The sequence below is a fragment of the Equus caballus genome, chromosome 2 (assembly GCF_041296265.1).
Source record: "Equus caballus isolate H_3958 breed thoroughbred chromosome 2, TB-T2T, whole genome shotgun sequence".
Taxonomy (NCBI): domain Eukaryota; kingdom Metazoa; phylum Chordata; class Mammalia; order Perissodactyla; family Equidae; genus Equus; species Equus caballus.
In genome coordinates this window covers 109,661,394-109,679,290 of record NC_091685.1, presented here as the reverse complement: position 1 = coordinate 109,679,290, position 17,897 = coordinate 109,661,394, and the positions used below count along the sequence as shown (strand labels likewise).

The window sequence follows — 17,897 nt, the reverse complement described above, 5'->3', positions numbered from 1 at the left end:
AAAAAAATTCCTGACACAAAGAGAGTTTAACACATGCTTAGAAATTCATAATAATCTACATTTACAAGTGATATAAGATAGCTTGCTTCCAACCGTTTTCTGTGTTCATTTGCTTTTGGCTTTAAAAATTCATTAGAACAATTTAAGTTGGAAAACACTTGGCATGATGCTAATAAAAAGCATTTTTAAAAACAACGGCTATCTTACATTATACACTGTTTTCAAGTTTCCAAAGTGATCTTGTAGATACTGACTGATTCACATGAAAGATCCTATTACCTACTCTAAGTAAATACATATAATTTAAACCTACTTAACTACGATATCATGATTGAAACTTGAGATAACTAAGACAGAATCTAGCCTAAGCCTCCACAGTAACAGGTTCTGTTCCTGAGAAAGAAACAACGGAGATCAACATGTACTGAGAATCAACTATTTTTAAAGCAGCCCGTCAAGTACTTATCATATCTGACTTTTCTTTAAGTCAGGCTTATAAGTTTCCCTGCTTTAAAAATGAAGAAGTTAAAGCTTAGAAAGGTTAGGTAAATTGCCCAGAGTAACACACCTAGTAAACTATAGATCCAGGATTCTGCCTGTTTTGACTTTAAAGTTTGCTCTCCATAAGATGAGAATAGGCATAGAAAGCTGTGAAAGAAAATGCGAGTGCTTGATAGAGGAGTAAGGGGTAGAGGGCCGGGGCACCGGATTAATTCTAAAACGAAGGAGAGAAAATGTCACAAAGAACAGATAGAAAAGGTTTGTAATTTAAAAAATAAAGCTTTCCCAAATCTAAATGCTTAGTAATATGAATTTGGATAGAATAAATTATTAAGTTTCTCATTAAGGACAATTATCTGCTCATTAAAACAGAACTTAGAATATCTGTTAATCAACAATTTGAATATCTTGAGTTAAAGTTACTGAAAATAATCGCTTTTTTTAAATTGTAACTTATACATGTAACTCCCTTATTATGAACACGCACAATTTAACACATTGCTATCAAAGTGCTTTAAAAAAATTTCATAAGAAAAGGCTGAAAAACGCTCAAAATTTTTAGGGGAATAAAAACACGATTTAGTGAAATGTTGGGCCACATTTCTATCCTTACTTAAAACATTTCTCAGGGCATGAGCCCACTCAGTGGTGGTGAGCAGAGTGAAGGAATGATAGGCCCTGTGCCAATATTTACAAACCGGCGCTCGCTGCAATTCTTTATTATCCTGAAGAGCCTGTGGGGATGGGGACCAGGACAATAAAACCTAAGAGCGCACAGTAAGAAAGGTCACTTCTGGCATATTGATATACTAATAAATTATGCAGCCATTAAAAGAGTTATTAAAAAGACAACATAGTGACACTAAAAGGCTTATAAATGTTAAATTTAAAAAGCAGTAAATCAAATGGATGTAAACTAGGATCTCAACTAGGTAGTATAACATATACAGAATTTAATACAAAATGCTGGTGGTCAGTTATTACTTTATTTCTGAATGATGCAATATTTTAGTAGTTCTCATTTAAAACATTTTCTATGTGGAATATGTATTTTTTTATAATCAGATAAAATAAATATACACAAAAATCTTCAAAAATTTTTGAGGGTTGATTTCTTTGTGCACAAAATGTTTTCAAATGGGCTGCTATTTCTTCCAGGACCATAACAAGTACCAACTGCTATTAGCCTATAATAATACCCTCACATATTAGTCAAGATTCTGCTTAAGTGCCAAAGCCATTTTCATTAAATTAACTCTAACCTGAAATGAAATAAAATTTTTATTTAATGAAAATGCTACTAGTCAGTATAGTAAATACATCAGGAAAAACAGAAAATCTGTTTCCAAAATGTTACATCTTCAGATATGAGTAGATGAAACTGATTTAGAGAAAGTAAATATCTTAATGTTACTGCCCTATGGTGATACATCTGTCATCTCAATTCAAAATCCAAAGATTTCAACTTAAAATAATAGCAAAAAGCAGAAAGAAATGTGTAACACATATATAAGGAAAACTGAAAAATCTAAGAAAAAAGTTGAATAAATGAAAAAATATGCTATGTTCACTTATAAAAAAAAGCATATTTTAAATGTCAAACTCTTCCTAAATTAAAAGTTTTAACCAAATTAAAAAATGTTTTTGTTTATATCATTGGTAGTTATAATTTTAAAAAATATGCTATTAAAGTCAACTTGGAGGAATAAAGGTAAAAATATATAATTTAGAACAACAATATTAATGGCAAAGACGGCTGGGAAGTAACTGTGTAAGAAAATTAAAAATATTAAACCAATGCAGCATTTGCTCAAAAATGCCAACAGATAGTTTAGAAGAGCAGACAGTTTAGAAATATCTCAATAACACACAGACACACATATATGCACACATACCTAAACTTAATGTACAATAAAAGCCGCATCACCAACTAATGGTATGGGGGCCAGTAGTAGTGCTGAGAAAATTTGTGGTTTGATAAATTATACAAGTTAGAGCCTTATTTTACTCCCTTCAGCGGAATACATACTACATGGATAAAAATCACTAAATGTAAAAATAAGAACAAATATGCAACAGTGAAGGACAATACATTAGATTACATATAACAGACTTCAAAAGAATTACAATAACTTAAAAAAGCTGAAGAAAGTAGTTGCAAAGAATAAAAGAATATAACACAAACAACCTCTTACTAATCAATAAGAGTATCACTAACTTCCTGAAGGAAATATATGTAAAGGTGAGAAAGTACTAATTCACAGGAAAAAAAGAGACAAACTGATAAAATAAGCATAAGGGGGAGAGAATTCAACAGTAAGTAAGAAGTGCAAATAAAAATGAGGTACTATTTTTCACATACCAACTTTGCAAATATTAAAAAAAAGATATAGTTCAACACTAGAAGTTCAGAGAAATCAACACTCTCAGGTAGGAATATAATCTCTTTCTTTCTGGACAGTAATTTAACAGTATGTATTAATACCTTCACTAACATTCTTCAGTGTTTACCCCTAACTTCCACATCTATCATCAACAGAAATGAGGTCAAATGCTTACGTACGGCCCAGCATGTTTAATGATTAACAACAACTGAGGGGAAGGCGCAGGGTAAGAGAATCTGACCATAACCCAGTCCTTCCTGATTCCTCCCAGTTCACTGATTTTTCCACCAAGACATGGTTCAAAGAAAATACAAATTCACTTATTCGCAATAACTGAATGAGAGCTTTGTTCTAAGCTCTGTTCTAGATGCTGGGGAGACATCACGGTGGCGAAGACGAGCAAAATTCCCATTCTCGTGTAGGCCACGCCCTAGTGGAGGACACAGACAAACAAACAAACATAACATACAAACAAATGTTCAATAGTAATAAGACGTATTAATAAAACAAGATCTAAAGAAAGAAAGCATGTGACTAAGTAGCTGGGGAGGCAAAAATAGAAATAGAATAGAAAAACAGAGAAGTGAGATTGATATTTGAGCAGAGAACTAAAAAGAGGCTCAGGGGAAGAGCATTCTAGTTAGAGGGAACAGCACGCACAAGACCCTAAAGCAGAAAAAAGCAGATGTGAAAATAACAAATGTTGACGATGAGAATGTAGAGAAAAGGGAAATCTATATGTTGCTGGTAGATGCATAAATTATTTCAAGCACACTAGATAGCAATTTGGCAAAATAAACTAAAGTTAAAACTATACACACTGTAACCCAGCGATTCCATATCTAGGTTTATAATGTAAACCTTTGGCACATGTGCACAAGAAGATGTGCACAGCATTTTCACGGAGTGTTTTTTATAATAGCAAAAAACTAAAGTAATCTAAATGTCCATGAATAGGATAATGGAAAACTTGGAAATTTATTCATGGGAAGGAATAGTATACAGCAGTTTAAAGCAATGAACTGAATTACTTAGCAGTAATAGGAGTAGTGCTCAAAAATAATGTTTGCTAAAAAAAGAGGATATAAAGATAATGATAATAATAGCAGCAATATGTTTATGAAGCACCTACTATGTATTAGGCATTGTTCTAAGTGCTTCACATGTAATCAATCTGTCACTTAACCTCACAAAAACCCTATGAGGAAAGTAACAGGAACGTATAATCCCTATTTCATGGATGAGGAAACTGAGGCACAGATAAGTAAGTTGTATAAGATCACACAGCCAGTGAATGGTAAAAGCTGAGATGGTCTATGCAGTGTTTCATTTGTGTAAATTATAAAAATATACAGAATATAGCTAAGAGTTGGAAGGATATAAAATAAACTGATACTAGCTGCCTCTAATGAAGAAGAGAAAGGAACGGGATGACAGACCAAAAGGGGCTTCCACTTTATCTGTGTCCGCCACATTAAATGCTGCATAAGTATTAGCTATTATCATTCCAATCCCCAAACTTTTATCAACTACAGATTTATCACTAAAACAAAGCAGAATACTATAATGGAGACCAAACGTGCCACCATTAGTAGCAGGGGAATCTAAAAGAGACAAGCTGACAGAGGGAACAAAGCTGTTATAGGAAATCATTTTAACAAATTAATAAGGTTTCACCACTTGGGAAAGTGTATAGAACGATTTAAAAGTGATATGACTAATTAACCAGTAACTTGATTATTCTCTCTCCAGTTACACCATAAATTCTGTGAGTGGTCCTTGTTTTACACGCCTTTTATTTCCCAGAGCAAAAAGAGTGTTTTACAAAATCTAACAGGAGTCACCACAACTTTACTGTGATAGGAAAAAAAAAAGTAAAAAAGTCAAGTCAGAAAAAAAGAAAAGTGAAAGAAGGAAAAAACCTGATCATGTATTTTTATATATTATATAGACTGTTTTCTCACATATCAGAAAAGCGTTAAAAAAAGGATGTATTTCAAGAGGTATCCTCAAAAGCTATTGACTCTGTCTCTCCTCTTACACAAAAAAAGGTCTTAGAGTAACTGCCATTCACTTTTTTTTTTTAAAGACTATTTTTTTTAAAGATTTTTAAATTTTTTTTCCTTTTTTCTACCCAAAGCCCCCCGGTACATGGTTGTATATTTCTCGTTGTGGGTCCTTCTAGTTGTGGCATGTGGGACGCTGCCTCCGCGTGGTTTGATGAGCAGTGCCATGTCCGCGCCCAGGATTCGAACCAACGAAACACTGGGCCGCCTGCAGTGGAGTGCGCGAACTTAACCACTCGGCCACGGGGCCAGCCCCTGCCACTCATTTTTTTAAAAGGCATATTCACTACTCTCAAGATGCTCGGAATAGTTAGGAAAAATATTAAACTGATCATGGACACAATAGCATAATAAATGCAGCCCTACAAAAGTACAGCAAGCATGAAATACTCCTAACCTTTACTAAGGAAGTTAGCAAAAGAATCTTGAGAAAAAGGTAATGTCGAATGATCTTAAAACATTCTATGGCTTGTTTTTAACACAACTTAAAAAACTACAGTTGAGATTAGCTAATGGAACAGATAGAATAGCTGACTGAAGAGTAGAAGCAACAATTAGATTTTCAACAGCGTACTCTCCTCTACGAAAGAAACGCACACACTAGTTCATCCATGAAAAACATTTGAGAATAATTATGCTTACCGGTAAACATTTTAGTAACAGCCTTACTCTGTTTTCGGGCAGAACAGAGAAGCAGTAGCCATGGTGGGAAGAACTCATGGTGCCCAGCTAAAAGCTCTGCAACAGTCCCAGATAAGCTGGTAGATGTCTGTTCCCCTTCAGGAACGTTACACCCTTCATCAACAGAATCGACCAGAAGATACAGGCTTTGCTGGGGAGGCTTCATTCCCAAAAGAGGGAGAAGAACGCACCTGTAAAACAGAGTCACAGGAGCATTTTCAATGTTACTGGCGATGATGTTAAAACTTATTATTCAAACACTAGTATTACAGGTTATAAATATGTTTAAAGAAAAAATAAATTAAGATTTTAGAATAAAAATATTGTACAACTTCCAATTTCTTACTTTAAGGAGAACTCTGGTCCTAAATAGTTTACATTTCCAATAACAAGATTTTCCACAACAAAATGTGTGTATGTGTGTGTATTAGTAATTCAGCAAAATTACAGAGAAGAGCAATAGGAACTTGAAGAAATAGATTTCAATATTCCCTCCCCAATGTTTTTCAATCAACAATAAAAAAGCTTGAATTGTTTATAATGAAGCTGAAATGTGTTGCAAAGGGAAAAAAACCCCCAACTTCGGGGATCACTTTAATAAGAAGAAAAATATCAATGGTTATATAGAATTTAGACGTGTTTTGTCATCATTTCTCTTAGAAAATGACTGCACCTTATACTAGCTTGTTGCACACAAATTTTATTTTAAAAGATTGCACAAAGATAAACTAGTTTAGGTCCCATTTGATGTATGTTCAAATTTCAATGCAAAGAATAAATTATTAGGTTTAATTCCCACTGAACAATGCATTTTCTACTCATATAATTTATATTTCAGTTGAATATAACTTTTTTGTAACTAAAACAATGCTCATTCATTTTCAACAAATATTTACTTGAAGCAGGCCACATGCTGAATCAGACTGAAAGATAAAACAGTGAAGAGGTCATAATCCATCTAGTTATGAATCTCAGAAATTTGCAGATAATCCTTTCTACAACTCTCAATCTTTCAATCCCACAGCAACCAAGATCCAATGTATCACTATGTCCTCTCAAAATTTCTTTATAAAAATCTCTCAAACCCACCTCAGTCTGTAACGTCATTACCCTAGTCCGAACTACCATCACCCCTTTCACTGGGCTACCTAATAACCTACATGCCTCCAACCACTCCCCTCCAGAGCTCCTACTGCAGCCTACTTTCACAAGGTTGCTCCGGCCACACCAGCCTTCTTTCCATGACTTATTACAGACAGTTACACAAGGACCTTTTCATTCGTAGCTTCCTCTGCCTGGTTTGTGCTTCCCTTCTTTCTTCATGTAATTAACTCCTCCTTAATCTTCAACTGTAAGCTTGAGAGTCACTTTCTCCATGTTAAACTTTTATCATATGCTTTCATAACATCAAACGTTTCTCTTTCACAGCACTAGGCAATTTGCAATATTATACTTACTTATTTAATATCATTAATTTTTATTTCTCCCTTTAGATTGTAAGCATCAGAGGACAGGGACTATGTTAGCTTTGCTCATGAGCATACCCCCAGAACCTAGCATACTGGGTTTTTTAATTTGAATCAACAAAAAAATCTACTATGGGCATACTGCCATGCCCATAGTAGATCCTAAATAAAGACTTGACGTTGTTGTAGTCTAGAATGGAAAACAAATAACTTTAATGCAGGGTGCTCAGTGCTACGATAAAAAGCAGTAAAATTACTAACGTGGTAGATAAGAAATGATCAAGGGAAGTGAACAGGAAAGGCAGAGGATGGCAAAGAAATATTCAAGTATTAGGTGTTCAAGATGAACTAAATTTTGAAGAACCAATTATAATTTTCCAGGAGTTGTAATAAATTTACAATAAATTTTACAACAAATTGTAATAAAGGGAAGGCAAGGCAATCCTGGAAGAAGGAATATGCTAAATTTGGGAATATTTACTTCATTGTATCTTATGTATACATTTCCTTTACTACGAGAACAAAGAAGGTTGATGAAAAACCAATACTATAGGAGTGCAGTACTACATTATATATAGTATATAATATACTATAGTAATATACTATAATCAGTGCCACTTCAGAGAGAACACACAGTGCTGCGGGAGTACAAAGAAGGCCAACTAATCTACTTTGATAGGGACAGGGTGCAGGCAGAGGTCAGGGAAGCCAGAAGGAGGAGCTGAGTCTGGAGAAAAAGTCAGAGTATGGGAGAACACAAAGAAAAAATAGAATCTAGTTGAAGCAACAGCACATGCAAAGGCTTGGAGAAGAGAAAGACCAGTGAACAAAGCATGGAAGAAAAGAATTAGGAAAATGAGTGAATGCTGGGCTCTGTAAACTTTGTTAGGAAATGTAGACTTTGACCTAAGGGGCCTGAGGAGCCACTGAAGTATTTGAAGCAGGAAATTGTATGTTTATATTTGTGTTAAAAAGACAACTGGCTGCATGTGAAGGAAAGCCTGAAGCAGGGTAAGTGTAGAAGGAAAAAGTGAGACAGGAGGCTACTGCTCAGAACTTTAAAAAAAAAGAAAGAGAGAGAGAGAAAAAGAAAGAAACCAATCTCCACCCTGAACTAATCACCAAGACCACCACTAACTTTAATTCAGTGCTTTCTATGCTTTAAGCACTTTACACATCCATTAACTTATTCGATTCTCACAGTAACTCTTTAAGATGGGTACTACTCTAACACCCATTTCCAAATGAGGAAATCAAGACACAAGAGGCTAAGTTGCTTGTCTGGAGCTAAAGGAAGGATTCCAGTACAAGGTCTGGCTCCAGCACCTACACAAGGGTCGACCATTCATCCTGGTTTGCCTGGGACTTGCCCAGTTTTAAGGACTGAGTCCTGGGAACCAGCTGCCCCTCCTCCCTGTCTGCTACTCCTACCCCCCACCCCACCCTCGCCTCCCCCACCAGTCCCAGGCAAACCAGGGTGAATGGTCACCCTGGTCTGCACTCATCCAGTATGGTCTACTGACCATCTGTAATCAATATTTTAAATAAAGTAGTAGCAGCAGGGGTAGAATGAAGTAGACAGATCTGAGAAAAAGCTGGTGGATGAAAGCGACAAGAGTTGATGATTATTTCCTTTCTTTTGCTTACTCCAGGTTGTTGTTCTTTTCCTAGTTTTTAAAAACAGAAATTGAAATTACTGTTTCATATTTTTCTTCTCTTGCTATATAATCCTTTAATCTTATGAATTTCCCTCTAAGTATTTTCAATATCACCCCATTCAAAATAATTTCCCTTTGATTTCCTTTTTGAAACATAGGTATTTAGAAGTGGGTTGTATAGCTTTCAAATATTTGGGGATTTCCCAGGTAGTTAATGTCATTCATTGTGTTATTATCATTATTTAATTCACTTGTGATCAGATAACATACTTTGTATAACTCGCATAACCTTTAAATTTGTTAAGACTTGTTTTATGGCCCAGAATATATCTTCCTTAGTAAATGTTGTGTGGGCGCTTGAAAAGAATGTGTATTCTGCTATCGTTGGGTGGACTGTTCTATAAATGTCAATTAGGTCAATTTGGTGATAGCGCTATTCAAATGTTTTATATACTTCCTGATTTTCTGTTTATTTGGTCTATCATTTATTGAAAGGGGAGTGCTAAAATATCTGACTGTAAGTGAAGATTTGTCCTTGTATTCTTGTAATTATATTCTTTCTTTTTTTTTTTTTTTGAGGCAGATCAGCCCTGAGCTAACATCTGCCATCAATTCTCTTCTTTTTGCTGAGGAAGACCCGCCCTGAGCTAACATCCGCCCTGAGCTAACATCTGTGCCCATCTTCCTCTACTTTATATGTGGGATGTCTGCCACAGCATGGCCCGACAAGCCGTGTGCAGGAGCACACCCGGGATCCGAACCAGCGAACCCCCGGCCACCAAAGCAGAACGTGTGAACCCAACCACTTCACCACTGGGCCAGCGCCAGCAATTCTATTAGTTTTTGATTCCTATATTTTGAAGCTCTGTTATTAGTAGAATAAACACTTACGAGTGTTCTATCTTTGAGGAATTGACCCTTTTATCACTATGAAATGATCTTCTTTTATCCCTGGTAACAATCTTTCCTCCAAAATCTACTTTATCTGAAATTAATGTAGCTACACAAGCTTTTCTTCTGATTTGGGGTAGCATGGTATATATTTTTTCATTCTTTTACATTTAAGCTATGTGTCTCTTTACATACAAAGTGCATTTTTTGTAGGCAACATATAATTAGATCTTGACTTGTTACCCAATCCAACAGCCACTTAGAGTATTTACTATTTACATTTAATGTGATTATTGCTATGGTTCAGTTTAAATCCAGCATGTTGCTGTACATATCATCTTGCAGTGTCCAAGGACATCTGGAGGATATTTTCCTAGCATTAGAGTTGCTAGGATAAGAGGCACGTCTGTGTATATTTTGATAGATATTGCCAAAATGCTCTCTTTAGACATTATGTAAGTATACATTCCCAACAGCTGTGGAAGAGTGTCTGTTTCCACAGCCCTCCATAATAGTGATTAACATTCTTTAATTTTTCCACAGATACTTGAAAAATAGTATCATTATACTTTAAATTTACATTTCCTTATCATGAGGTCAATCATGATTATTATATATGCCTAGGAGTCAAATTTCTTCTTCTTTTTAAACCATGTCTTCATACCCTTTACCAGTTTCCTCAAAGATGGTTAATTTTTCTCTTTTTTAGTACTCTTCAGTATTAAAGAAAATAAATTTGGGGCCGGCCCGGTGGTGCAGCGGTTAAGTTTGCACGTTCCACTTCGGCGGCCTGGGGTTTGCTGGTTCGGATTCTGGGTGTGGACACTGCACCACTTGTCAAGCCATGCTGTGGTAGGCGTCCCACATATAAAGTAGAGGAAGATGGGCACAGAATCTTAGCTCAGGGCCAGTCTTCCTCAGGAAAAAGAGAAGGATTGGCAGCAGTTAGCTCAGGGCTAATCTTTCTCAAAAAAAAAAAAAAGAAAGAAAGAAATTTGTTGCTAATATTCTCCACCATTTGTTATTTTTCTTTTCACTTTTTCCAGGTTTTTTTTTTTTGACATGTACAATTTCTTTTTTTAATTTTTATGGAGATAATATCTCAGGTTTTTTTGTTTTATGACTTCTGAGTTTTATGTCACATTTCTGAGGGGCCTTCTCAACTCTAAGATTAAAAAACATTTCTTCGTGTTTTCTTCAAAAGCTTTGAACGTTTTCATTTTATTTTTTAATCAAATTAATTTTGACATAAGATGTGAACTAGGGTTCCAATTTTTTCCCACATGGCCCCACAGCTATCCCCAAACTACTTACTGCATTATGTGTCTTTCTCCTGGTAATTCGATATATTTCCCTTTTCACAGAGTAAATCCTTATACATGTTTTGGGTTTGTTTCAACTCATTCTGTCTCACTCTCTCTTCTCCAAGCACTTATATCTCTGCTTCATGCAATTGTTTAACTCAGGCAATCGCTCACTATGTTTTCATTTAAGGCAGTATGTTTGGCCACAGACTTCCTTTCGTACCATGGCAACATTTTTCTGGTGAGTGTTTCTTGTGCTGTCTTTCAGATTCCTTCCCCATTTTGTTCTTGAGGTATGTTTTGATGTATCTTGTGACAGCTCTTCTTCAATAAGATAAGTTTTTTCTGGACCAATAATTGCTGGTTAGTATCTCCAGTGCCCGAGCTTGTAAGAATTTCCCTTATGTCTCAGAGTTATGAGGATGAACAATTTCTTTGAGCTTCTACTTCTCGCCAGACAATTAAGATCAGAAGCTGTGGGGATGTACATAAGGCAGGAGTTCTCACCACAACCCCCTCCCTTACTAGCCCCAATGTCTGACTGTTTCTTACATGTGGCTCATCTATGTCATTATTCTTCCTTGCCCTCTTTGTTCTTTCTTTCTGCTAACTGGGTCCAGAGAAACTTCTAGAATAGGTCTATAACCTGTCTCCATGGTTCCAAATAAGAGCCTTTATGCTTTTGATGGTATGCACTTACTTTAAAGAATACACATTCTGCCAGTTCTATCTGCATCTCAATTTGATATCAACTTCCACATTATACTAAAGTTTGGGTTTACAGGTCTCTCACAGGCTCACTGTCTTGCTTTGCGACTATTTCCTAGGCCTTACTCAGTCGTGTTAGAAGCCAATCCATGGTTTTGAAAATGTTGAGCTATTTTTCCTCACTTTAACTTCACCCCTAAAGTCAAAACTGAAAATCCCCAAAACTATTTTTCTGTCATCTCCCTGTAGACGTCCTATAGTAAGCCAAATTTAACATGTTTAAAGAAGCATCCTCTCTCAGTTTATCCCCCAAATAAGTTCCTCCCCGCTTGTCTTCCCCATGTCAATTAATGGTATGCCATCATCCCGTAGTCTTAAACCAAAACCCTAGGTTCATTCCTGAGTCCTTGTTCCAGCCACACTGTTCTCCTTTCAGTTCTAATAGCAAGCTTTCTTCCAGGCAGGGCCTATGCACTTGGTCCTCCCTCTCCCTAGAAAGCTCCCTCAGGAAGAATTTCTTATCTTTCAGGTTTCAACACAGATTTTACTCCTGAAAGAGGGCTTTCCTGCTCACCACATCTAAGCAACCTTCATCATCACTTACTGCTGTCACTCTAACAGCCCCTCCCAGCAGTTTCCTCTGCGTGCTTTTCATATTCTCAAATGAACTTAGGGCATTATTTGTGTACTGTTTTTGTTCTAAGGCTGGAGTGAAGCTCCTCCACCTCCATACCCCACCCCCAGGACCACGCCAGACTTGCACACTGCTGGAGTCCCAGGGCTCAAAACCATTCTTAGCACCTCAGAAACACTCAATAAGTTTGCTTCATGAATGAATGGTAATAGAAAACCTGCTACTTTAAAACACTAGATAAAAAATTTATGAGAGTCAGAGTCCCATATTCAGTTCTCTTTCAATGATTCCAAGAAAAGCACCCATATGAGGATACCTATACATCACCAAGTAACATACAGATCCACATTTTCTATGAGATTTTAGTTTATCATTTTATAAAATGAAATCTCACCCAAATATGCATACACAAAGCATGAGTAATTTTGATAGTCTAAAACAGATTTTCCTCTGTTTGTGAATATTTACATATATAATATATATGCATTTTATTATCATTCAGAATGAGATAATGTAATTGTGCTAGGTTATCACAATCATACAAAGATAATCACCATCTTTAAAAGCAGCAGTATACTGAGGGGTTTTACCTTTGTATATATACATTATTAAATGTCTTACATTTCTTAGCTTCCTTATTAAAATTAAGCCAGTATGTATTATATTCTTAATGTTTTACTAATTCAATTTAAAACTCTTGAGCAGGATTTTCTCCCTTTTTCAATTCATCTTGAATATGAGTACTGGCAGCATCACCCCTCTGTAGCTGGCCTTCTGATTTCTTGGCAGAAAGGCAGCTGAAAGACCATTCGTCCAATTCTGAAATGAAAAACGTTCTTTTTTGGGATACAGTGAATTTACTTAGCGCCTCTTTTAGGAGGCTAATTAACTTTTAAAACCTGCTGTAAGTATTATAAGGAATATACTGTTAGATAAATAGATAGATGGATAGATAAAGACTATATGTACAATAGTTTCCTTAGAGTTAAAAATTGTTATTGTTGAACATCCGGTTGCAGCTTACTCACTGGCTCATTGCCTCAGGTGCAGAGAACTAGAAAGAGTCTCTCTTCTGGCCTTACAACAAAAAAAAGCCAGACAAGTTGCAAGTTCAAGACTTTTCTTGAACCTGTGAGAAAGCCTTAGGTCCCAGGGTCACCAACTAGCCCAAATCTAAGGAGAGACAGCCATGTGCAGGGAGACAGAATGCGAGCACCTGCTAACCTGGGGCAGAGGCAACTGAGGCTGGAAAACGACCCGAACGAAAAACAGGCAAAAGACCTGAACAGCCACCAAAGAAGTACACAGATGGCAAGTAAGCATCTGAAAAGATGTTTAACATCATATGTCATTAGGAAATTGCAAACTAAAACAAGAAACTACTACACATATTCTAGACTGGCCAAAATTCAAAACACTGACACCACTAAATACTGGCAAGGATGTGGAGCTATAGCAACTCTCATTCATGGCTGAGGGGAATGCAAAATGGTACACCCACTTTCAAAGACAGTTTGGTGGTTTCTTACAAGACTAAACATGCTCTTACCATACAAGCCAGCAATTGTGCACCTTGATATTTACCCAAATGAACTGAAAACTTATGTCCATGCAAAAACTTGCACAAATGGGGCCAGCCTGGGGGCATAGCAGTTAAGTTCACGAGCTCTACTTTGGCAGCCCAGGGTTCATCAATTCTGATCCCTGGTGTGGATGTAGGCACCACTTATGCTGTGGCAGGTGTCCCACACATAAAATAGAGGAAGATAGGCACAGATGTTAGCTCAGGGCTAATCTTCCTCAAAAAAAAACTTACACATAGATGTTTATAGCAGCTTTCTTCATAACTGACAAAACTTGGAAGCAACCAAGATGTCTTTCAGTAGGTGAATGGATAAACTGTGGTACATCTAGACAATGGAATATTACTCAGCACTAAAAAGAAATGAGCTATCAGGCCATGAAGACACAAAAGAACCTTAAATGTATACTGCTAAGTGAAAGAAGCCAATCTGAAAAGGCTACATACTGTACGATTCCAACTTTCAGACATTCTGGAAAAGACAAAACTATGGGAACAGTAAAAGGATCAGTGGTTGCCTGAGGTTATGGGGAGGGAGGGATGAATAGGCAGAACTTACAGGATTTTTAGGGCAGTGAAATTATTCTGTATGATAATATAATGGTGGATATATGTTGTTATACATTTGTCAAAACTCAGAGAATGCACCACATCAAGATGAACCTTAATGTCAACTATGGACTTTAGGTGATAATGATGTATCAACATAGGTTCATAAATTATAACAAATGTACCTCTGTGGTATAGGATATTGATGGGGGGAGGCTGTGTGTGCTTGGCGACAGGGGTACAGTTGTCCCCCTTATCTGTGGTTTCTCTTTCAGCAGTTTCAGCTACCCATGGTCAACTAAGGACTAAAAATATTAACTGGGAAATTCCAGAAGTAAACAACTCATAAATTTTAAATTGTGTGCTGTTCTGAGTAGTGTGATGAAATCTCATGCCATTCTGCTCCAACACTCCTGGGATGTGATTCATTCCTTTGCGCAGCGTATCCATTCTGTATACAGTACCCACCAGCTACTCACTTAGTAGTCATCTCAGTTATCAATGGACTCTAGCAGTATCACTGTGCTTGTGTTCAAGTAACCCTTAATTTACTTAATAATGACCCCAAAGTGCAAGAGTAGTAATGCTGGCAATTTGGATATGCCAAAGAGAATTTGGAAAGTGCTTCCTTTAAATAAAAAGGTGAAAGAAAAGAAAAGAAATTCTTTGCTGAGGTTGCTGAGATCTATGGTAAGAATGAATTTTCTATCTGTGAAATCATGAAGAAGGAAAAAGAAATTCATGAGAGTTTTGCTGTCACACCTGAAATATGTACGATTAGAAAAAAAGAGGGTTCGGTATCGCCCGTGATTTCAGGCATCCACTGGGGGTCTTGGTTCCAGTCTTCCCCATAGATAAGGGGGGACTACTGTAAATGAGAACTCTCTGCACTTTCTGCTTAAGAGCAGTGAGCCTCAAAGTACTCTACAAAACAAAGTTTGTGAAAAATTGGCTTCCTATATTTATACTTGTCTGTTTCTAGATTCTATATGTCTATCTTTTGTAATACCATACTTTTTAAAAAAATAAATAAACGCCAATTTTTCACAAAGTTGCAAAGGCAATTCGGTTGAGAAAGGAAAGGTTTTTTTAACAAATGACACTGAATAAATGATGGCAATCATACATCCACATGTAAAAAGAAGAACTGCAACACATCTTTCATGTCTTATACAAAAATTTACTCAAAATGGATCATAGACTTAAATGTAAAACATAAAACTGTTCAACTTCTTGGAGAAAATATTTGTGATCTTGAGTTAGGTAATGAGTTTACAGACACTATATAAAAAGTAGGATCCATAAAAGAAAAAAAATTGATAAATTTGACTTTATTAAACTAAATTGTATAGTGTCCACAAAAGACATGGTTAAGAAAATGAAAAGACAAGTTGCAGACTGGCGGAAAATATTTGCAAAGTAAATTTCTGACTAAGGACTTGTGTCCAGAATATATAAAGAACTCTCAAAACTAAATTATAAGAAAATAAATTTTAAAAAAAAATTTTAAAAAGAGAGAAGGTTAAATAAATAAAATCAGAAACATAAGAGGAGAAATTACAACAGACATCACAAAAATACAAAGGATTATATGAGAATACTATGAAAAGCTATATGCCACAAATTGGATAATCTAGGAGAAATAGATAAATTTTTAGAATCATACAACCTTCCAAGACTCAATCAAGAAGAAATAGAGAATCTGAATAGACCAATCACTGGTAAAGAGATGGAAATAGTAGTCAAAAACCTGCCAAAAAACAAAAGTCTAGGACCAGAGGGCTTCCCTGGTGAATATGACCAGACATTCAAAGAAGATTTAACACTTATCCTTCTCAAACTCTTCCAAGAAACTGAAGGGGATACTTCCTAATTCATTCTACAAAGCCAACACTACTCTGATACCAAAACCAGACAAGGACAACACAAAACAAGAAAATTACAAGCCAATATCACTGATGAACACAGATGCAAACATCCTCAACAAAATATTAGCAAATCAAATACAACAATACATTAAAAGGATCATACACCATGATCAAGTGGGATTTATTTCACAGATGCAAGGATGGTTCAATATCCACAAATCAATCAATGTGATACATCACATTAACAAAATGAAGAATAAAAAAATCACATGATCATCTCAATAGATGCAGAGAAAGCATTCAACAAGATATAGCATCCATTTATGATTAAAAAAACAAAAACTCTCAATAAAATAGGTAGAGAAGTAAAGCACTGGGGCCAGCCCCATGGCAGAGCCGTTAAAGTTCCACATGCTCGCTTAGGCAGCCCAGGTTCTCAGTTCAGATCCTGGATGCGGACCTACTCCACTCATCAGCCATGTTGTGGAGGCATCTCACATACAAAGTGGAGGAAGACTGGCACAGATGTTAGCTGAGGGTGAATCTTCCTTACCAACAACAAAAGCAAAAAAGTACCTCAACATAATAAAGGCCATATATGACAATCCACAGCTAACATTATACGCAGTGGTGAAAATCTGAAAGCTATCCCTCTAAGAACAGGAATAAGATAAGGATGACTACTTTCACCATCTTATTTAACATATACTGGAAGCCCTAGCCAGAGCAATCAGGCAAGAAAAAGAAATGAAATGGATACAAACTGGAAAGGAAGAAGTAAAACTGTCGCCATTTGCAAACGACATGATTTTATATATGGAAAACCCTAAAGAATCCACCAAAAAACTAGTAGAAATAATAAACAGAGTAAAGCTGCAGGGTACAAAATCAACATACAAAAATCAGTTGCATTTCTATATACTAACAACGAAATAGCAGCAAGAGAAGACTACAATCCCATTTACAATTGCAAGAAAAAGAATAAAATACTTAGGAATAAATTTAACCAAAAAGGAGAAAGACGTGTACACTGAAAACAATAAAATAATGTTAAAAGAAATCAAAGACGACACAAAGAAATGGAAAGATATTCTATGCTCACGAATTCAAAGAGTTAACATAGTTCAAATGCCCATACTACCTAAAGCAATCTATAGATTCAATGTAATGCTTATCAAAGTCCCAGCGACATTTTTCATAGAAATAAAACAAATAATCCTAAAATTTATATGCAATAATAAAAGACCTCGAATAGTCAAAGCAATCTTGAGAAAAAAGAATAAGGCTGATGGTGTCACACGCCCTGATTTCAAAATATACTATAAAGCTATAGTAATCAAAACAGCATGGTAGTGGCACAAAAACGGAAACACAGATCAGTGGAACAGAATCAAGAGCCCAGAAATCAACACACACATCTATGGTCAGCTAATTTTCAAGAAAGAAGCCAAGAATGGAGAAAGGAAAGTCTCTTCAATAAATGGTGTTGGTAAAATTGGACAGTCACAAGCAAAAGAATGAAAGTAGAACATTATCTTACACTGTACACAAAAATTAACTCAAAATAGATTAAAGACTTGAATGTAAGACCCGAAACCATAAAAC

General features: G+C 36.0%; 1 protein-coding gene across 2 annotated transcripts in view; it reads right to left on the bottom strand.

Annotated features, from left to right (window-relative positions):
• ANKRD50 (ankyrin repeat domain containing 50) overlaps window positions 1–17,897 on the bottom strand; it is a 50,163-nt gene that overhangs the window by 9,992 nt on the left and 22,274 nt on the right. For both annotated transcript variants that reach the window (XM_023636588.2, XM_023636590.2), the window contains exon 3: window positions 5,594–5,823. In XM_023636588.2, the coding sequence (XP_023492356.1) occupies window positions 5,594–5,823 (230 nt within the window). The remainder of the gene's footprint in view (window positions 1–5,593; window positions 5,824–17,897) is intronic.